The sequence below is a fragment of the Platalea leucorodia genome (genome assembly GCF_965183815.1).
Source record: "Platalea leucorodia genome assembly, chromosome: 24".
NCBI lineage: Eukaryota > Metazoa > Chordata > Aves > Pelecaniformes > Threskiornithidae > Platalea > Platalea leucorodia.
The window spans coordinates 618,660-640,210 of NC_138846.1; the positions used below are offsets into that span (position 1 = coordinate 618,660).

Genomic DNA, 21,551 nt, shown 5'->3' on the forward strand with positions numbered 1-21,551 from the left:
CCCGCTCGATCGCTGCTGCAATAAAACCCCTCTGCCCGCACCGCGCGCCCGTCTCCGCGAGGCCGGGGAGAGGGAGCCGGGAGCTGCCATCCCCGGGGGCTGGCGGAGGTTTGGGATGGCGACGGGGTCAGCGCTCAGCACCTGTCCCCCCGCTCACGCCTGGGATGATCCCAGGACAAAGGCGCGTGGCCCCGTGCCCACCCCGCTGCCCTGGCGCACGGGGTTATTTATGGCTCCGGGGGCATGGAGGTGCAGCGGCCGCTCGCTCGGGGCCCTTTGTGGGCACCATCCCTCCTGGCGCCCTGCCCAGGGAGCGGGGAGCTGCCACCGGGGTCGGTCTCCGTCTCCTGACCCCCTCAGCCCCCAAAATCTGTCCCTGGATGGGAACAGCGGGTCTCCCCTGTGGGTCCTCTCTCCCAGCAGGACCTTGTGGCCGGCGCGAGGAGGCTGCTAATCCCCGGGCTGCGTAGGAAGTGCTGCCGCTCTCCCTGAGAATTCCTCCCCGCGCCTGGGGAATTTGCTCCTCCAGCTGCCAACAGCATCTTCTGCCTCGCCGCCAAGCACCAGCGTGGCCGGAGCCGGGCTCGGGGCTCAGCGGGCTCCCGGGGGGCTCTTCCCGGGGTGTCGGGCTCGGCTCCCCCCGCGGCTCCCTCCTGAGCCAAACAATTTGGGCCAGGGGCTGCTGCTAAGCCCCTGCTCTTAAAATAGAGCTGGGCTGAGCTTGCCCTTTTCCACGCCACCCCCGGGCACGGGTAAATGTCAGCGCAGGGGCCACCAAAACATCCCGAGCCCCCGGTGGAGTGCAAACCTGGGGGGGCTTCGCTGCCAGTGCCGCACGGACCCGGCTCAATGCCTGCCCGGCGTGTCCCGCGGGAGAGCCGGGTGGGAGCACGGTGTCCCCGCGACACCGGCCAGGGTGTCCCATTGCACGGGGGGGGTGGGTGGCCAGGACAATGCGGGACCCCCCGCTCGCAGACCTGCTGCTGCTTTTTATAACCGCCTCAGCTGTCCTCAGGAGCCCAAATAAGGCTGCGGCCGCCCGGCCCCCCCAGGGCAGACAATGGGTCCCGAGCACAGACTTTTTGGGAAGGTGGGGAGGCAGCTCGGCCCAAGAAAGGCAAAGCCCCCGCACCGGCGGGCAGGGCAGAGTTGATAAACGGGGCAGCGGGGCGGCAGGCAGCACTGCCGCCCTGCCTGCCCCTTGCCCGTCCCGCTGCCCGCCGCCCCGCCGCCGGCGCCCGTGTCCTACCGAGGATGGAGGCCATCAAGAAGAAGATGCAGATGCTGAAGCTGGACAAGGAGAACGCCCTGGACCGGGCGGAGCAGGCGGAGGCTGAGCAGAAGCAGGCGGAGGAACGGAGCAAGCAGGTAGGGTGGGAGGCAGAAGCCCCCAGCCCGGGGATGTTTCGGGGGGGACGGCTTCTCCCCGTGCTGGACCCTGCCGAGCCCAGACCCAACACAGACTCTGGCAGGAGGAACAAGGGTGTGAGAGCTGCCGCCGTCCCACAGCTCGGGGACCGTGTCACGATGCCGTGGGGTGTCCCGAGGGCTGCCCAGGGCTCAGCCCCAGCCAGCTGGTGTCATGTGGGCCAGGGACGGACGCTGTGGGGCAGAGCTGGCCCCGGGCTGGGGCAGGAGGGATGCTGTGGGGCAGAGCTGAGCCTGGGATGGGGCAGGCAGGGCTCTCCCGCCGTGTGGGGGTCCAGAGGGGCGTCCGCCTGCGGTGACCACCACTGCCCTTCCAGCTGGAGGATGAGCTCGCTGCCATGCAGAAGAAGCTGAAGGGGACGGAGGATGAGCTGGACAAATACTCCGAGGCCCTGAAAGATGCCCAGGAGAAGCTGGAGCTGGCGGAGAAGAAGGCGGCGGACGTACGTATGGGGTGCAGGGTGGGAGCTGGGTTGGCTGTCCTCCCCTTGTCGCCCTCCCAGTGGGCCTGCAGCCCTTCCCTGCGGCCTTGGGGACGGAGGGAGGTCACGGTCAGGCTCTGTGCTCCTGGCAAAGCTGCGTGGGTGTCTGGGAGCAGAGTGACCCCAGGAAGGACACATCCTGGGGGGGCCACCCACGGCCACGCAGGGGACGGAGGGATGCTGGCAGGGCTGGTCCCAGCTTCTTCCCGGGCAAGGACGTCCCGGGCCGCCTGGGAGCAGGGACGGAGCAGGCTGGGCAGCCAGGCTCCCCGAGCTGCGGGCAGAGCCATGGTGGCTGGCGGCAGCGAGCAGCTCCTCGAGCATGGGACGTGGGGTCCGTGCGTGTCCCCAGGGAGCTCCGAGTCCCAGCTGCTGTCGGAGGAGCCGGGCTCCAGAGGAGGAGGGAGCCCTCGTCTCCCCGGGCAGGCAGAGGCCGCGTGGGCAGCGTGACAACGGCACAGCCCGGCTATTGTTGGCCGCCGTTTCCAGGAAAACAATGGCGCGAGCGGTGCAGGGTTTCACCGGCCGGCCGCTCTCCCGGGCACCACGTGGCGCGGCGTCTGGCCCCGCTCATCACCTGGCAGCCGGAGGGGCTGTCACCCCGTGGGGCCGCCAGGTCTCGGGGTCGAGCGTCAGGGAGATGCAGCTCTTCCCTCCTGCGGGAGCCAGGAGAAAGCCCCCGGCCCTCGATGGGCCCAGCTCTGACATCCAGCCCGGAGGCCTTCTCCTCCCGCTACGGTGCTGACGCCGGGCCGTGGGGACGCGCCCCAAGCCCCGGCACGGCGCCTGGGTTGGCTCTTGCCAGCACCTCCCGGCTCCGAGCTGGGGACCAGGGCGTAATCGGGAACTCCCGAGCCCTCCCTGAGCGCCGGGCGGTTCATCAACCCTGCGGCTTTGCTTGCGGCTTCCTGTCCCGGCCCCGGCTGAGCGTGCCGGCAGCGCCGGCTGTGTGCTGGAGCTCGGTGTGTGCTGAGCACGGCGTTGCAGAGCTCCGGGGAGCCCTTTCCCTCCTTCGCACCCTTCTTCCCTCCCTTCGCTCCCCGCTGGCTTTTTCACGCTCTCTCCCTGCCATCACACCGCAGCGCTGAGGACCACGTCCCCGCAACTCCTTCATCCCTTTCTCTGCATTTGGAGCCCCCGTTTTTCTGGCCGTCCACCGCCAAGGGCGGCTCTCGGGGCTCCCCTGGTTTCACCCCGGCTCAGGGAAGCGGAGGGGCGGGAGGAGGGGTTTCGCACCCCGGAGCGTTGGATGCGCAGAGCTGCCTCCCGGCTGCTTCCAGCCAGCGAGAACACGCAGGCTCAGGCTCTTTCGGTCGCCAGCTCATCTCTGGGGGACGTGCCAAGGCGTTCGGCCGGCCGAGCGTGTGCCGGCCTTCTCCGCCCCGGCAAACGCACCCCTGGGGCATGTGCCTGCCCGGCTGCCGAGGTTTTTAGGAGGCGGCGCAGGGGCGGCAGCCTGGTGCCCCTTTCCCTTCTGTTCGCGTGCCCGAGGCGCTGCCAAACAGGCTTTGTGGTGTGCGAGGGCAGCGACAGGTCTCGGTTATGTTTTTATCGAGCTCTCAGGGGCTCCGTGACCCTCGTGGCGCAGAGGAACGCCACCCTCGGCAGCGTTTTCTCCCCTAACTGAGACTGGAGAGTTTTAGCAATGGCTAAAGCTGCCGCAACGGCGGGTTTTGGCGCGTGGCGGCTGGGTGGGAGGAAGGAGGGCAGCGTGATCCGGCACAGGGACGCGGGGTCTCGGGCCCGGCGTGGTCCGGGGGTGCTCCAAGGCGGGAGTGGGTGAGGGGGAGGCGGTGGGTGAGCTCAGCCCCCGGGAATGCAGCGCCGCTGCGGCCCGGCCGTGCCCGTATAAGGCCCGCGGGGCTGAGGGATGGGGTGGTCCTGGGGCCCCACGGCGCTGCCGGGGCCGCCTGGCGCAGGACCCCGAGGGGTGGGGGGCCAAAGGGTGCACCCACATGGGGCAGGACATGGAGGCCCGTGGGGGGCAGGCTCCCAGGACTCTGTGGGGCAAGGCCCAGGTCTTCAGGACCCTGTGGGGCAGGTCCTGGTGTCCCCCCGCCCGCATGGGGCAGGTCCCCATGTCCCCACACCCACACAGGGCAGGTCCCGCTGTCTCCCATCCACATGGGGCAGGTCCCTACGCCCCTACGCCCATGTGGTGCGGGTCCCACTGTCCCCACACCCACATGGGGCAGGTCCCAGTGTACCCAGGCATCCATGGGGTAGGGCCCGGTGTCCCCACACTTGCGTGGGGCAGGTCCCCGTGTCCCTAGGCCCATGTGGGGCAACTACCGGTGTCCCTAGGCCTGTGAGGGGCAGGTCCCGCTGTCCTCAGGCCATTGTGGGGCAGGTCCCGGTGTCCCCAGGCCCATGCAGGGCAGGTCCCGGTGTCCCCAGGCCCGTGTGGGGCAGCTCTCGGTGTCCCCACACTCATGTGGGGTAGGTCCCAGTGCCCCCAGGCCCACAGGGGGAGCTCCCGGTGCCCCCAGGCCCACGCAGGGCAGGTCCCGGTGTCCCCAGGCCGGTGTGGGGCAGGTCCCAGTGCCCCCAGGCCCACACGGGGAGCTCCCGGTGTCCCCAGGCCGGTGTGGGGCAGGTCCCGGTGCCCCCAGGCCGGTGTGGGGCAGGTCCCGGTGTCCCCAGGCCCGTGTGGGGCAGCTCTCGGTGTCCCCACACTCATGTGGGGTAGGTCCCAGTGCCCCCAGGCCCACAGGGGGAGCTCCCAGTGTCCCCAGGCCGGTGTGGGGCAGGTCCCGGTGCCCCCAGGCCCACACGGGGAGCTCCCGGTGTCCCCAGGCCGGTGTGGGGCAGGTCCCGGTGCCCCCAGGCCCACGCAGGGCAGGTCCCGGTGCCCCCAGGCCGGTGTGGGGCAGGTCCCGGTGCCCCCAGGCCCACACGGGGAGCTCCCGGTGTCCCCAGGCCGGTGTGGGGCAGGTCCCGGTGCCCCCAGGCCCCGCCGTCGTGGAGCCGGGCGGTTGCTCCCCCCGTCTCCACGGCAACGCGGGCAGCGGAAGTGACGTCACTTCCCGGGCGGCGGGGCCGGGGCGGCGGGGTTCCGGTATTTCAGGGCGGGGCCGGCGCGGCGCGGAGCGGCGGGACAGGACGGGCCGGGCCGGGACGGGCGGGGAGGATGGCGGGGGCCACCACCATCGAGGCGGTGAAGCGCAAGATCCAGGTGCTGCAGCAGCAGGCGGACGACGCGGAGGAGCGGGCCGACCGCCTGCAGCGGGAGGTGGAGGCCGAGCGCCGTAACCGTGAGCAGGTACCGCCGGTACCGCGGGCCGGGGCGGGGGTCGGCCCCGCCGCTCCCCCGGGGAGGGGGTGCCCCGCAGCCGGCCGTGCCGATCCCCCGGGGGGGGTAGAGCCGGGGCGGGCGGCGCTCCCGCGGGTGTGGCGGTGCCCGGGGGTCGGCTCCGAACCGGTCCCGGGGCTGCGGGATCCCGGCGCGGGTCTCCGCTTTCCTCCGCCGGCGCCTCGCAGCGATCGGGGCCCGGCGCCGCGGTGTCTTGCTGGGCCCGGGCGGGGGGGTCCGTCCCCGCCGGCTGTCCCGCCGTGGTCCCCCGGCCCCCAACCGCGGTGCCCCGGCCGGTGCCGGGGAGAGCGACCGGAGCTGGAGGCAGCCGGCGGAGCTTGCTTTCACCGTTACCGGTTTCCCGGAGCTGAAAGCGGCCGGCGGGGAGGGGGGACCCGAGGCGGTCGGGGAGGGCGCCCGGTCCCCGGGCGGGTTCCGTGGCTGCCCGCTCGCCCGGAGCTGCCGGGGAGGAAGGGGAGGAACCCGGCCATCTTGTCTGGCCCCGTGTTGCAAGCACAAAGGTGCGAGTGGCCTTGGCGAGTGCCGATAAAATGGAAGTGATCTCACTGGCGACGCTGCCAGCGCAGGAGGCGACTGGAAAACTCCCGAGCTCCGCATCCTGCCGAAATCCCAGGGAGCGGGGATCTCCGCTGCCCCCGAGAGCCGCAGCCGTGGCGGGGACGGGCAGGGACTGGGCTGGGGTTGCTCGGAGGGAGGGAAGGAGCAACCAGGGCAGAATCCGAACTGGGGAGCGGCCGCGCTCGCAGCTCCGTCAGGGCGGCGAGGCTGGCGTCGTGGCGGGGACGGGGTGACACGGGGCAGGTCCCTGCGGGTGACCGGCCGGGATCTGAGCGTGACCCCCTGCAAATTTACGTAGTGATTTTGCTGCTGATTCTGTTGAAAACGTGAAGCTGAGGCTTTTCCGCCCCCGGTGCCCCAATCTGGTGTCCGTGACGAGCGGTGCGGTGCCGCCGCCGTAGGATTGATCGGGCTTTGCCGCTGAGGCTGATGGCAGAAGCTTCTGCCGTGCAGTGGGACGAGGCCACTCCCAGGCCTCAGCTGGGCTCTTTCTTTGCAGCCACATAAGGAATTCTCTTGCAATAGCAGCGTTGTCATGGGAACGTGCGCGTTTCTCTTAGCTTGCCGGAGCCTCGCTACAGGGGAGAGAACCAGTGTTCCCAGTGTCGCGGCGTCTTGTACTCAGCCTGTGGCCTGGCCTTGAGGAATGTCCCTGTTTTAGATCTCTGTGGCCTGGGGAAGCGATGGTGAGCCTCGAAGGGCAAGGGGAGCTCTGCCCTTGGCTTGCAGAGCTCCTGGTAGCTCCCCGATTCAGGGCTGCCTTCCTGAAGGAAGCACGGAGTAATGGGAATGTGGCGCTCGGCAGCGGGGCTGCCTGGAAGTGTCACCGTGGTGCTCTGGGGAAGCCTGAGAGCTTCAGCTGTAGCTGGTGAGGAGGAGCAGAAAGGGAGGTATAAGGACCCTTCTGCAGAGGGAGAGAAGCAGTTCCTTAAAAGCAAGGGTTGGTTTTTTTTGGGGGTGGGTTAAGCGCTGCCTGTGGGAAGTCAGGGCTAAATGATGCGGTTGAGGGGGTCAGGAAAAGGCGGCCTGCTGTGCTGGTGTGTCTCCGTCCCCTGGGAGAAGGAGGAGGCTCTCCACCTTGACAGCTCGTTGCCTTTTTAATAGGCAAAAGACGTGTGTGTCAAGCAGTCTCCTTCCCAGTTCTGTTAAACGTATCATTTTGTTCCTCTTTGAGCAGACCACTTCCTCCTCCTCCCGAGGAACGTGCCGGCGGGGCTGGCTCGGGGCAGCCGCTGCAGCGCTGCCTTGTTTGAGCACCAAAGTGTTGTGGGTTTCCTTGGTAGAAGAGCAGGGCGTGCCCGGCATGGGAGCTCCTCTTCAACTTGGGTTCTCGCAACCTGGTCTCGAAACCTCGCTGCCGACCGGGGGAAGAGCTCGGCCAGCCTCTCCTGGGAACTGAATGTGATTTGTGTTGGGCCCTGCTCTAACACTGGCTTCTTTCATCGCTCCGCTCCTCCCTCCTTGGGCTTGGTTAGAAGCAGCACGTCCTCGCAGGCTGCTTTGTTACAAGTAGCTGGGATATTTCATATATGCCTGGCATGTGCCTATACACAGGTTTCTGTAAAAGATCACAGTGCTGCCCTGAAATGGCTGCAGCCCTGTCCATCTTTGTACCAGCGCAGTAATCCTGCTGGAGAGCAGGGTTCTGGGTTCCCCCGGCGTGGCTCAGGTGGGGTGTTGGTGTCCCCAAAGTGTCCAGGCTTCCCCCCAGGCTCTGGTCGGGGTTGACGTAGGCTGGGCTGTAAGCAGACGCCTCGCAGTTGATAGCAGTGCTGCTGTAACAGGCCTGGCTGCGGGGGAGCGTGATGGCTTCTGATCTCTGCTCGTTCGTTAAAACCTCGGTCACTTTTGTGGTCACGCTTCTGGCAAACGCGCGGCGCCTGCAGGCTCTCGGCAATTTCACCGGCTCCTGGCACGTACAACTGAACTGAGGTGGCTGTCTGCATGTGGTTGTTGCTGGGGAACAGCCTCCTCAACCTGTCTCAAGACTGGATTGAGGCTTTTGCTCTCTCTCTGGGCTGGGAGGAAGGAAGCCTAGGGCGCAGCCGGCTCTCCAGGGCTTGAGCCGCTGGGATTGCGGGCGCTTCAGCGATCGGCTGAGCCCTGCTGCTGCCCCAGGTCGGGACAGCGCTGTGGAAAGCCTGGCCCGCCAGCGCCCTGACACAGCTTGGCAGACCTCTGAACCTGAAGCTGTTAATCTTTCTCACGTTGCTGAGGAGAGGGTTCGTTTCAAGCAACGCTCGTGTCCAGATCACATGAGTAAACTGACTTTGTGCTAAATGGTAGCTGTCACAGAGCTCTGGTGTGGTGGATAAATAGGGCTGTGATTGATGGCCTGGCAGGATTACAGCAGCTGCAGAGAAGACCCATTAGCGTAAGTCATCTACTTAGTGTTTACGGCTTAAACTGTCACGTCAGCTCAAGCTGACAGGCGAGAAACCTGCAGGATGACTGCTGCACGGACAAAGCACGCGCGCGCGTGTGTGAAATGTTGCTTAAAGCTTAATGCGCGTGCAAGCCTATGGGAGTGCAGCTCTGTAAGAAAGTGGATAAAGCACCCCGGCTTTATTTTGGCTTCCCGTGTGCTGCCGCTGACCTGAAGGCAGACCTCGGCTGTCCTGCGCTAACTGCTAAACCTGCTACAGACTGAGTCACCCTCGTCTGCTCCCTCTAGGCTGAGGCAGAAGTGGCATCTTTGAATCGCCGTATCCAGCTGGTAGAGGAGGAGTTAGACCGAGCGCAGGAGCGCCTTGCCACAGCTCTGCAGAAGCTGGAAGAGGCAGAGAAGGCTGCAGATGAAAGTGAAAGGTGAGCAAGGGCAAGGGCTGCTGCTCTCACTCCGTCAAACATCTCAGCCGTGTTCTGACTGAGGGCCCGGTGCCATCAACCTCTTGGGCTTCCTGGAGGGTGGGAAGTAGGTACCACATCAAGGCTGGATGTGGGAGTTGGTACCCGCTTATGCAGAGCAACTCAAACAATGCTGTTGGCCTCGAGTGAGTATCTTGGAACCTGAGGCTAAGGAGCAAGTAAGTGCTGTGTGCTACCACGCATCCCCGCCTCCAAGGGAGGAGAAATCAGTGGGTTGTGGGACACCATGGACTTGTAAAGGTGGCTGCCGGTGGGGAAGTCTCTCTTCCCGCTGCCTCTGCCAGCATCCTCCTGTCTGGCAGGCGTCCCCTGACCTGGCGGTGTGATTCAGAGGGGAGCGGTCCACTTCCCGTTGGCTGATGTGCTTTATCGGTGTACACGCTGTAGTGAGCAGCCTGACCCGGCCGATGTCCTGCCATAAAGACGGGCTTGGCTCTTCCTGCATTCCAGCCTGGAAAGTACTTGGCTCAGCTGTGAGGAGTCCCTAAAACAGCCTGGCTTGTTCTTCTCGGCAGCACCACATTTCCCTTGGTCCAGGAGCCCAATGAGCTGCTGGAGTAATGCTCCTAGGAACAGTTAATTCTGAGGAGTCGAGGTTGCTGTGTTTGCATCAGCCCAGCGGTGTCTGCCTTCCTGTGCTACCCTCTGCACTCGGAGGTGTCGTGGCTCATAAGGAAGCAACGTGGTCCCGGGGGAGCACCGTTAATGCTCTGAAACTCATTACACCGCTGGCTCGTACCAGATTGTTTTATACATCTCCCCTCCCTGTGCTTTCTTTTGGGCAGAGGCATGAAAGTCATTGAAAACAGAGCTCTGAAGGATGAGGAGAAGATGGAACTGCAGGAGATCCAGCTCAAGGAAGCCAAGCACATCGCAGAGGAGGCGGATAGGAAGTATGAGGAGGTGAGACCCTTGGATGCTGTCGTACAGCTGAGCCTGGCCGGGAGAGGCGGCTCCTCTTCCTGCTGACAGGGCTTTCCTCAGCAAACCTGGGGGGAGAGCCTGGCTCCCAGCACAGCTACATCAGTGCTCCCCTTCGCCAAAAGACTCTGGCAGCTCCAGTGGCTCCTGCAGGTGTTCCCTTTACTGCCTTGCACAGCCTGCAAGTACAAAATCCTCTTCCTTCCTCTTAACTCCGATTCTCCCTTCCAGGTTGCTCGGAAACTGGTGATCATAGAAGGAGATCTGGAGCGTACTGAAGAGAGAGCTGAGCTTGCAGAGTCGTGAGTAAACTGCTTGCATGTAACTGGCACGTCTACCTTTGCATGGGAACTAACACAGCATTTCTAACCTTGTTACACAAGGCCTGAAGCACAGGGTGGGTTCAGATCCTCAGATGAAAGAGTTGGAAGCGCTGTCCTGCTCGGAACGGGATTAGGTCCACCGAGGATGTGGAGTTTGCGATGATGTGATTTGCCGTGTAGTGGAGATGTTCTGCCCCTTTGCATGGAGGGAGCTACCGAGGCTGGAGAATCCTTCTCTGCTCGGTGTTCACCAGCACTGCTTTGTACGTGAGGTCACGAGATCCTTACACGTTGCTACGCGGCACATGAGTGCACAGCACTTGTCCTAAAGCGGCGGAGGCCTCCCGAGCCGGGAGCTGAAGCGGCATGCGGGATGTCCAAGGGCGGAACTGTGGCTGAGGTTGGTCTCTGGCCTCTTACCGTATTTGCGGTAACCACTACAGGCTTCTGCACTGCTGAGCAGCAAGCTGGAGTTGCTCTGCTCGGAGCAGACACACAAATTGTGGTGTCTGGGCTCCTTTCACATGTCTGGATGCTTTAGCTGATCCTTGAGGAGCTGGTCAGGGCCTTCCTGTACTCCGGGCCTTGTCTAACAAAGTTAGTGCGTACGCAGCAGTAGCACTGTGCTTCCTGCCCAGACATGCATGTCATGACCATGACTTTTTTGTGTTTTTCCCCCTACCCCCTTTTTTGCTCTGCGGTATTGTGTTATTGGTGCTCCTTTTGACCCTTGCCCCTACCTGGCTTGTGCCATCATGTGACCGTCACTAACAGTCGTTGCCGGGAGCTGCAGGAGCAGATCAGAGTGATGGACCAGAACTTGAAGTGTCTGTCTGTTGCCGAAGAAAAGGTACTAACCTTTCCCTTCTCGAACCATTAAACCAGAACTCTTGTGGTCTTCTTGCTACGTTCCTTCCCTCAGCTTAACTGCGTCTTTCTCTCTCCTGGAATGCTCTGTCCTCTCTGCCCATAAGTAGTCCTGTCTGAGTGGTGGTGGCTGTCCGTCTGTCCGTCAGAACAGCTCCCCGCCTTACAGCAAACTAAACATGCAGTTTCTACTCGAAGACTCCGAGGCAGGCAGAAATCTGTGTCCACATCTCGGCTGCTCGGCTCAGCGCCCTGCGCATGTGCTGGCAGAATACTTTAAATATGACCTTGGAGGCGGGAAGGGAACCTGCTTTCCGCACAAGTGCCTCAAAGCAGGGTCCCATCCAGTCTGATCGCAGACCTTCTCCTAAAGAACGACCTGGTCTTCCCTGCACGTGGATTCACTTCTTGTCTCTCCCGTCTTTCCCTCCCACTTCTTCTTTTCCTTTTTCTCTCCCCTTTCTTTACAAAACCCCACAGTAAATGTTCCGAGCTGGAAGAAGAGCTGAAGAATGTCACCAACAATCTCAAGTCTCTTGAGGCTCAGGCTGAGAAGGTAGGGCTGTTTGTCCAAGGGCCAGGAACATTTCTGGTTTGCTAGGAGGGTGTGTGACAGCAGAGCACCCACTGGGATGGAAATGACACAACTGCAGCCTTAAGCAAGCAAGGAGAGCTGTGTTTGCTCACCCGGGAAGGCTAACGGATTTCAGTGCAGGGCTAATGTTGACTGTAGAAGCTGGGAGCGCAGGAAGTTTGGCTGCCCTTCCCTGCCTTGGGGCAGACTCGATCAGCCAAGATATTTATGCTGCTGGGATGAGAATTTTTCTGCGCCCAAGTTTGTAACAAGTTTGTGTTGCCTGCATGATGTGGGACTTGCTGCCTGCCCCAGTTCTGTTGGACTAGGGTGGGATGAGAACGGCTCCCAGTTGGAAGTTTCTGCGGGCACGTGCGCTGCGGTGAGGAGTTCAAGCCTCCCTCTGTAGCTGTTGGCTCTCTGGAGTGGGAGGTACCTGGGGCTGCTGAGGGCTGCTGATTGCTGACTCCTCTCCTTTCCCACAGTACTCTCAAAAAGAGGATAAATACGAAGAAGAGATCAAGATCCTGACTGATAAACTCAAAGAGGTGAGCGACGATGTTGGGATGGTCCAGCTGGGTGAGCTGGCCTCAGCTTGACTGGGGAGAGACGTCGAGGGTGGGAGATTTCATGTTCTCAGGCTGATGCCTCTGTAGTCCTTCGCTGTGTCCCAAAGCCGTCGTGCTAACTGGCTCGCTTCTGTCTGGCAGGCGGAGACCCGTGCTGAATTTGCTGAGCGGTCTGTAGCCAAGCTGGAGAAGACCATTGATGATTTGGAAGGTACATTCTGGGGATGGGAAGCCAAAGAATATGTGGTGAGGAGTGGGGAGCTGAGGAAGGCTGTCTCCCAGATAGCTGGAGAGTGGAGACACTGCTCTGCTCCTCAATACTTGGAGCATGACCTAACTCGGCCTACAAGGTGAGGCTTGGTGCCTCTAGGCTCAAGTCTTGCCTCGTGTATCTACTCTGGAAACAGTTCCCTGGCTGTGCTGCGGCAGGTATCAATCTCTCGATCCAAACACCTTGCCGTATCTGACTGATAGTGACAGATAGCGTGGCCGGTGTATCTTGGTTGTGATGTCCTCAGGAATGTAACTGGATTCCTATGCTCCAGCTTAACCCAATTTAAGGAGTGGCATAGGAAAAAATACCGCCTGAACTCAACAGGAATTTGTTACAATAACATAGTTGTGTGCAGAATCTCATGCACGTGGCTGTGTGCTGCAGACAGTGTTGCTGTAAGTCAGCCACAAGTAGTTGGTGAGTCTTGAAACAGCCCCTGTGAAGACTCAGACTCCCCAGTGTCGGTCCTGGTTTGAGATTAAATCACCAGAAGCCCCATCCACGCAGTGTGGTGGGCAGCCTGTGCCAAGGATGGGTTCCTTTCCTCCTCCTGGTTTCACAGTACTCCAGGAGCACTCCTGAGGCCGGCCGTTGCAGAATCCTACTTTTCCCCAAGCTGTGGAAGAAGGTTCCAACGGCCTCCCTTAAATCTGGGGCTGTGGCCGGATTCTTCTGTGGATAGCTGTGGCTGGAGTGGCGGTGCTGGTAAACCAAGACTCTTACAGGCCTCCTGCCTCAACCACAGCATGTGTCTTTGTGGTCTTTTAGTGCCAGGTCTTGGAGATTCAAAGCCACATCCTACCGTCTGGAGTCACTCAGGAGATATTTTTATCTAGAAATAGCAATGGTGTCAGCTGAGCTGTTCCAGAACCGCAGCCAAGCAGCAATCTGAGCCACCTCATGCTCCAGGACAAGCTTTTATTGGGAACTGCAAAAGCTCCTCCAAATCCCTGCATGCTCCCCTTTGAAACACGTTGATGGAGAGTTGGCTCCGGTCTCCAGCCTTGCTGCTGAAGTGACCTAGTTTATGACAACTGACAAAGTTCTCTGGGCTCTGCGAAGCCGTTAACGACATTACCAGCTGTACTGTAGCCTAGGCAGCCAGAGCTGGGAGAAGTCTGTGCCAGCTCCGCACAGTGCTGGAGGAGTGCATCGGTAGAGTTTCAGGACTGCCTCCTCCCCTGAAGGCGGGTGATCTGCCTGTCTGCTCCATTATCTGATGGAGAACACGGGTGCGGCCTGTCTGTTCGGCTCACCCTGCCTAGCTGTGTGCTGCAGAATGGGAATTCCCTCGGATGCCCAGGACTATTACGTGACTGACTTCTCCCAAGCCGGTTTTTGTATTGAGACTGAAGGTGAGAACAAAGCACCTCGACTGATCTGTGCCTCCCTTAGGTGTAGCGAGCTTCTCCCTAAGTGGATGGAGTTGCCCTTCCCTGCTACTCCTGTCAGTGGTTCTTGCTGACCTAGCTGGGCAGCTTGTTCTCACAAGCTGATGTGGTTTGAGTTCTTGGCTCTGCTCCCCTCGGAGCTGGTTTGTAATCCTGGAAGGCATTTGCTGGTCAGACTGTCCTCAGGCTGCTGGAAGCCTCCCGTTCATTGTCGGGAACTAATACGGAGTCGTGATGGCTCCACATCTAACTTCATTTTCTTCTGTTCATGAATCCCATACTGCTTTTCCTGCCCCAGGGTGTTGGAAGAACTCTTCTGCCTTCCCTCATTGTGTCCCTTTTGTTCTCCTCCTAAACCTCTTCTAGATGAGCTCTATGCCCAGAAACTGAAGTACAAAGCAATTAGTGAGGAACTGGACCACGCCCTGAATGACATGACTTCCATGTAAATATGAGCTGGCTGGTGTTCGCCTCTCGCTTCAGCAGGCTAGACCGCCAGAGCTTGCTTGGTTTGCTGTGATTTTCATAGTTGGAGAATCAATGGCACTGTGTTGTCTAGGTTACTTCTACAGATCTCTGCCTCGAGGATTGTGGAGGCTTCCCTGCAGCATGCTGTACTCTAACTCTAGGTCCTTGTGATCTGCATGTGTAACACTAAGCGCTGGGCTGGCCTGAAAGGGTTCTTACTTGAACTCTACGAGCGCAATTCCCAGTCGCGCTGGGAAAGGCGTCCTAAGGTAATGTGGCTTAGTTGCCTGCTGGAGCCACTGGGCCATGGTCTCGGGATTCCTCCTGGAAGAGGCTGTGGATAGCGCTCGAGTGGATTCCTTAGGAATTGCCGTGACAGGCTTGAGACGGGCCGGATCGTGAACTGATCTGTGGAAGTAGCTGAACGCGTACGTTTCTGCAACTTTGCTACTGGGCTTTTTGTTCAGATTTGCGGTGGGTTCTGCTAACAGCTGCTCTGCACAGTCCTTACCACTAACCAAGGAGAGGCCAGGTACTTGCGCTGCGGAGGAAGAGCCTTAACGCTAGCGTCCGAAAGCTCCCTAAGCAAAGTTTGCTGTGCACAAACACTTAAGCTTCTCTTAAAATTAGTGTCTCCTTCTGTCTCACACAGATAAGTCTTGCGATTCCAAACTCCACTTTGGATTTGCCTCTCTGCTTGGTGGCTTGTTCTGCATCTGCACCCTGCATTCACGCTCTCGTCATCTCGCTCTGAATTCCAGTACCTTTTTCCAGTTACTGTGCGCAGGGCATCCCTGGGAACGAGCGCTGTAAAGACGCTGAAGCTTGACAGCAGCAGCAGCAGCAGCCCCCCAGTTATGCTGCACTTGCTCCTAAACAAAGCTCCCTCTGTTTGACGCGATGTGCCAGACACTGCTGTGCTCTGAGGGGCTGCCCTTTCAATGTCTGGGTGTAGCTGGGAGTATGTTGTTCTCATCTGCATATCTTGTGTAGAGCCATAAAGCTCCTTTTGTATTTCTCTTGCCTCTTGCTTGAGCATGATGTCACCTTTTTTAAGGAAAACAATTCTTGTATAAATTGAACAGAACGGCTGGTGCTTTTGAGAAATAGGTTTCTAGTGACCACTTGCTGCTTTAGAGTAACTGTTGCAATGTTGCCTTCAAACCAGTGTAACCCTCATCGTCCTGGGTGGAATACACAGACTTCATTAACGCTCTGGATTTTTCCTTTTGGGTGTCTTATTGGCTCACAGATACGAATTGCAGCTCTGCAAACGGTGCCTTGGTGTGCAGCATGCTCTGTAGGGTGAAACGGGAGGCTGGGGGTTGCAGCAGGAGGTCCTCGAGCTGTGCCTGCTTCAGCCTGGCTGAAGACACTCCTCACACCTGCCTGCTCTGTAGTGTTCACCGGCACCGGTTGCCAAATCGCCGGCTTGCAGTGGGAAGTCACCACGCCTGATAGTCACTAGGTCGCTGGCAGGGTGTGAAAGCTAATAAATATGGAGCGAGCTCTGGCTGGTTTCCAGTTGGATGGGACTGGTTGGGTGCGAGGTGCTGCCTGTGCCTGTGGGGGGGATGTATGGCCCCTTGCTTCAGGAATGAGAATGCACCGCAGCAGGGCCGTGAGCATCCAAGCCAGGGAATCCGTGTTTTGCAGAGTCCTCCCCGCCCCGTGCAGGGGCTGAGGGTGACGGGATCCTCCTGGCAGCGTGGCACGGAGCTTTACACTGAGCACTGCAGCTGGCGGCAGGCTGCAAACACTTGACGTGTGTCACCACTGCTCTGGGTCTGTTGCTGGTTGCTCTGGTATCATAAACACTGATCAGCCTCTCGTAACTGTATGTGCTGCCTCGTGGTGGCTCGTCAAATACTTTTCCTTTCTGGATTGGTTCATCTGCCACAGTGCCCGAAGAGCCCTTCATGAACAGAGTTTTGATGAAATGGGACATCTCCCGTGGTTTCCTCAGGTTTGTGTCACTCCGTTCTCCGCACAAATGGCACTAGCAGTAAGGATAGTCCAGACACGCTGAGCTGCCCCAGCCTGCTCTCGCTCTGTCTTCTGTGTCAGGGCTATCCCCTCTCTGCTGGGTCTGGGTGGGGAAGGAGGGAGCATTCCCACAGGGAATTTCAAAGGATAATAGCTTGGAAAGCTCTGGCAGATGGTGGTCTGACTCTCTTGAGGTATGGGGCAGTGACTCTCTGCCCTGTAAGCACAAAGCAAGAACCCAGAACTCCTCAGTAACCAAACCTGCAGGTGGAGTAGGGGGTCTAGATCCTGTGGGAGGGCTTCTGTCACAAGCGGCTGGGCGTGTGGTGGCTTCTAGCCCAGCATTCGCTTGCCAGCTCTTACCAGGTGGGAGGTGGTGCCCTGCCCTTGTGAAATGGCCTCTCTCCTCGTGGGGAGGTCCTGTCAGCTGTGGGTTTATTACTGACTCGCACTGTGTGGAGCTGGTGGCTCTGCTGTTGCACAGTGGTGTTGCAAGCGATGTTATCGAAGGCTGGGCTGTGGCAGGCCCTTTCCCTGCTTGTCCTGATGGAACTCCACGCTGGGTGGTAGATGGATGGATGGGTGGGTGATGCAACTTCTGCCCTGGGAGGTTTTGAGAGGCTTCTGGTCTGACTGGATCGCGAGGCTTGTGCAGGCTGGTTACCAAGAGCTGGGCTGTTGACTCAGGAGTGCTGCAAATGCAGATGAGCTGACCAGGAGGCACAGGTCCTGGCGCTCCCCAGGTTGCAAGGATGGCTGCTAAGGCTGCCCTGCGGGCTGGGTGGAGAAGGGAGCAGGTCAAACATTGGAGCTGGCCCCAGCAGACCGGGGCAAGCGTTGCGTGCTGAGGAGCTGTTCCTGAGGTCTAGGAAGGGTCATGCTAATTACTTCAGGCAGCCTGCTCCCTCGGGTGGGTGGATCATCGGGTCCCTGTCTACAAGCAGTAATGTTTGCTTGAAGGCTGGGAGCCATTGCACCAGCCTACAGTCACTGGTGCTTTTGACCGCGGTTTGCTCCCATTCTCTGCCACTCTGGAGACCCAGGAGCAGCCCATATCTCCTGGGACTGGAAACCGGCATCAGGGTGCCCAGCCTACCCACTCAGAGCCAGCGTGGAGGCCAGAGAGCAAGTCCTTAGCAGCAGTAGTAGCCGATGTGCAAGGTAGGTGTAGGCCAGGATGGGGTGTACCTGTCCCCCATACCACACCTTCCCTCAGCTTCTAGTTAGATTGCGGTGGGACAGAAATTGTTGGCTTCTCTGGCTGTTGCTTGGTCCTTTGGTGGCTTTAAAGAAGGGACAATCAATCAGTGTTAGTACCTCTGTCCTGCAGAGTGAGGTGCAGCTAGAGCAGCTGCTGAGGGTAGCTGGGTGAAGGTGAGCTTCCCTCCCTGTGTGCGGCTGTCACGCTGGAGGGACTGGGCTGAGACTCTGGAGAGGGGCACGTGCTTTGGCTGCTCCACGTGAACAGCTTGGCTCAGTGTCCTGAATCTTACCTGGCCAGGTCTTGTTCAAGAGTAAAATATTCCTAGGTTGAAAGCAACGAGGAATGGTGTAGATCCCCTTCAGAGGGTGCCCTGGATTCCTAGGGACATTGTAGTACAAGGATTTGAGAAGAATCCAAAGGCCAGTGAAAATTGCTGTGCTTTATGCTCGCTCATCAGGCAGAGGCAGCACGCTGTGCATATCGCTGCAGTTTGTGATGATTAGTTCTGCCAGGCTGGAAGCTGTCGTATAAGGATTTTTTTCACTGCCTGGAATTCCCCCAAATGCAGGAATTGGAGTAGACGGGCAGAGGTAGATGCTGAAGTGGTTCTCTGCGGTGGCTGGCTGTGGCATGGCAGGACAGTGGCCATCCAGCCCTGAGAGGTGACCTGTCCGGGGAGAGGATCAGCCTGGCTCTCCCTTTCCCTGCAGCTGCTGCTGAGCACGTGTGCGTGGTACCAGCCTTGGGGACGAGTGTGGCCGCTGTAAGGACCGGGCGGGAGATGAAGGCTGTCAGATGCAGTGGCAGTTGGTGCCCAGCTCATTTAATTGCTCTGGGGCAGATGTAAAATAAGAGCCTGTGCTCCAGAACTTCCTCTGTCCCGTACCCGAAGCAGATGCTGCCTTCAGTCCTTGTCTAGATGCGGTGGGTTGTTAGGGTGGCACAAAGGCATGTCCTTGGAGGAGTGTCCTCCAGGTCAGGTATGAGATGCTGTCGTTCTCAGTTCTCCGGGTGTCCCTGTCCTACTGTTAAAACCCCATCAATCCCACTGCTGTGTGGTGTGGCTCACTCTGGAAGGTGCTTCTGGTTCAGCTGTGGTAGGACTACTTCTTTCTGCAAAGTGCTCCATAGCCTTAAAGCACAGCCCGAGTCTCTCTCCTTACCTGGGTGCGGCCCAGCCCAGCCTGCAGGCTCCTCTTCTGGTGTTCTCCTTTCCTTTCTTTGCCTTCAAGCCCTTGGCAGCACTTCCATTTCTGCCCGCACTTGGTTTCCTCTGTGATCTTCCTGAGCTGAAATGCAAGTTAGAGTAAGACAAACCTTTGTTCTCCCCGGCTTCATCTGTGCCATAGCCTAGACTTGATCCTCAGAGGCACGCGTTATGGAGACAGCTTATTTGATGTGCTCATCTTGGTACACTACTAACCTTCCCTTTCTCTCTTTTTCTCTCTTCCTCTTGTTTCCCCTAATCCTGTTGCCGCTGCAGAGCGCCTGTACAGCCAGCTTGAGAAAAATCGCCTGCTCTCTAACGAGCTGAAGTTAACGCTGCATGATCTGTGTGACTGAGAAGGGGGCCCACTAATGCCATTAAACGAGCTTATTGCGACCACCAATGCTGTGGACCACAGTGAAATCTGATCATTCTTTGACTGGCAGACTTGCAAATTTTATGCAATTGCTGCTATTTAACTTGAATTTATCCTCTAATTTATTTAAGAGTGTTTTTTTTTTTTTATAAAGGTAACCTCTATTCTTGCTGAAGTAACCCTCAGACTTGGCTGTCTTTTGAGCAGTCTTGTTCACTTGTCCAGGGGGTCCTGCCTGGCTCCTCCATGGAACCAGAATGGCTGCACCCACCAAGAGAGGGGTGGGGTGAAGTTAGGCTTACGTCTGCTAAAAGATGCCTGTCAAGTGCTACGACTTAATTTACTGTTAGCTGAATGACTGTAGGATGTCCTGCTGCATGGAATGATGGCTTCTAACAATAAATGACTGACCTCGTGGTCTCTAAGACACTGCACACCTGTAGTACTTTCCTATATAGTTGAGTCCTAAGCGAAAAAGTTTGGGGGAAGTGGTTGCTCCCAGGGCCTGACCCCAGTGCAGCTGCAGAGCCCCAGAACGGGTTGGGAAAACTCATGGACATCTTTGAAAGCAAGTTCCCAAAATCCACAGCGTGAAGCTGTGTCTTGAGTGCCCGCAGGGAATCTTTAAGCGCTGCAGTTGCTAGTGCTCTAGGAAGGCTGCTTCTCGCTCTGTGCACAGTTTCTGACCCTGGGGAGGTTGGGGAGCGGCTTTGAGAAACTGCCTGTACCTAAAGGACGTCTTTCTACAGCCTGTCTGTCCAGTGTCCCAGCGTGTGGATTTCTTCAGTGATAAGGGTGGGCTCACCTTTGGAGTAAAGCCTACCTAGAGCGCTAGTTGCTGATCTGAGCTCTCCTCCTGGCTTAAGGAACATGTGAGAATTGACTGTGCAGCTGCCTGTAGTCTTGGGCAGAGTCGCAGCACCCTCGCTCCTACTTGCTCCCTGCCTGCCCTTCACTGAAAGCAGCCTCTTCCTCGCTGTCCTTGAGGCATGGTTGTCTGCTCCCTGCTGCTAGGTAGTTACGGTCTTGGTGACCAGCTTGGCATCTCTGTCCTGCGCTGGGGGGAAGGAGGGGGCACGACCAGCTGTAATTCCAGGGGGTGATTTCCAAGTGTGTTTTACCTCCGTGGTGCTCTTGGGTGGCTTGCTGGGCCACGGGGGGTCTGCTGTCTGGAAGTGTTGAAGCCCTGGGGAAAGCTAGCTACAGTCGGAGGCACCTGCATGCAAAACACTGCCTAGAGCACTGGCTAAAAGTACATCGTGACCGTGCCGCCTGGGAGCACCGGCAATGCGAGAGGCAAGGGCTACAAACGAGCCAGGTAACTTCAGAGCTTCTAGCTGCACCCAGCCAGGCACCCCTGGTCCGAGGACTTGCTGCGGCAGCGTGCTGGGAAGGGGCTAGCGCAAGCTTTCTTTGGCGAAGGTTTCTCGGTTGTCTGAAGCTGACTTGTAACTCTCGACTCTTGCTTCCTGCCAGATAAACTGAAATCCACCAAAGAGGAGCATCTCTGCACGCAAAGAATGCTGGACCAGACCCTGCTAGACCTGAACGAGATGTAATGGATCCCTGCCACTGCCTCCGCCACACGATGCCTGGGGGGGGCCAGCCCAGCCGCCGCTGACCTCTAACCCTTGGGGACCAGAGTTTACTTTCTGTTGCCAACTTGACCAAACGTAAATCTTCTCCTTTGCCTCAGGGTTAAAGGCCATCAGGTTGGGCAGAGCTTCAAACAGCATTATTAAGGGAAATAAACAATGCAATAATGTTTGGGGAGCATGTTTGAGATGTATACATTTTGTAACTACCTTTTTTTTTTTTTTTGTAGCAACCATTGTAAACATTCCAAATAACTCTGAGGCTGGTGAGCTCCACTTCAAAGCTCTTGGCTTTAAAATTCGGTATTAACCTTTTGTTAATCAGCTCTGGGCCACCCTGCTTGGGCAGGGGAGGAAGGAGGGTGTGACAGTTCCTGGCCGCGGGCCACTGAATCAGAGTAGCCGGGCTAGAAGCCTGTTGGGAAAACTTCCTTTCCAGGAGCTGTTTGCCAAAAGAGCAGTTCAGTTTCTCAGCTTTAAGGTAACTATGTGTTGTGGAGAAGCAACTTGTGCAAAAGGAGACTTTTTTTTTTTTTTTTTAAAGCCCAGCCTGTTTTCTGAACAATTGAACCTTCACAGGGGTTGTTCCCCTTCCCCCCGACTGTTGGCCACTTCCTTTCCTGGTAGGCTTAGAGAAGCCACAGCCCCTCTAACCTGTTGCTACACAGGGGTTGAATTTGCCTTCACTAAGTGCTGACACACCAAGCTTTATTGCTCATCGCTGGGTTACACTTAACAGCTTAAGTACAACAGCCTTGTTTTCTTGGGGAAGTTTTGTTTTGTTGTTTTTTTTGTTTGTTTTTTTTTTGCCTACCCTGAGGGAGGGAACCGAGGTCTTCCCTCCTGGCCAGGAGAGTGCTCTTAGTGTCTTAAGGTACAAGCCATTTTGCTGTGCATTGCTGATGTGTAGTTGTTGTGAGGCGTGAGTGTGGAGACGTGTCAAGCTCGCGGCGTGTAGCTTGTGCTCGAGCATGCTGCTTGGTTGTAGCAGTTTCAGGGGCCAATCTAGAGGAAAACCCTATCAAGTGTTTTGATACTAAATTGAACAATTGTCTTACTGTCTTTTGAAATAAAAGCCAATCCCTCCACGCTGCTGTCCAGCTGCAGAGCTTTACTGTGTGGGAGCCGCTCCCTCCGGGCTGGCGGG

The 21,551-nt window shown here is 58.6% G+C and overlaps 1 protein-coding gene across 18 annotated transcripts; it reads left to right on the forward strand.

Moving 5' to 3' along the window:
* Positions 1–1,254: 1,254 nt before the first annotated feature.
* Positions 1,255–21,492, forward strand: TPM3 (tropomyosin 3; the record flags this gene model as incomplete). Of its 18 annotated transcripts, none has more annotated exons than XM_082333183.1 (11): positions 1,255–1,368; positions 1,746–1,871; positions 8,456–8,589; positions 9,435–9,552; positions 9,802–9,872; positions 10,668–10,743; positions 11,820–11,882; positions 12,045–12,114; positions 13,935–14,013; positions 15,939–16,002; positions 19,559–21,492. In XM_082333183.1, the coding sequence occupies 11 exons, from the start codon at positions 1,255–1,257 to the stop codon at positions 19,634–19,636; spliced, it is 993 nt and encodes a 330-aa protein (XP_082189309.1). The 18 variants fall into 18 exon arrangements, with proteins under 18 accessions (XP_082189309.1, XP_082189299.1, XP_082189312.1 ...); XM_082333173.1 differs by lacking the exon at positions 10,668–10,743 and adding an exon at positions 11,241–11,316; XM_082333186.1 differs by lacking the exon at positions 10,668–10,743 and adding an exon at positions 11,241–11,316 and having other exon boundaries at positions 20,286–20,336.
* Positions 21,493–21,551: the final 59 nt, after the last annotated feature.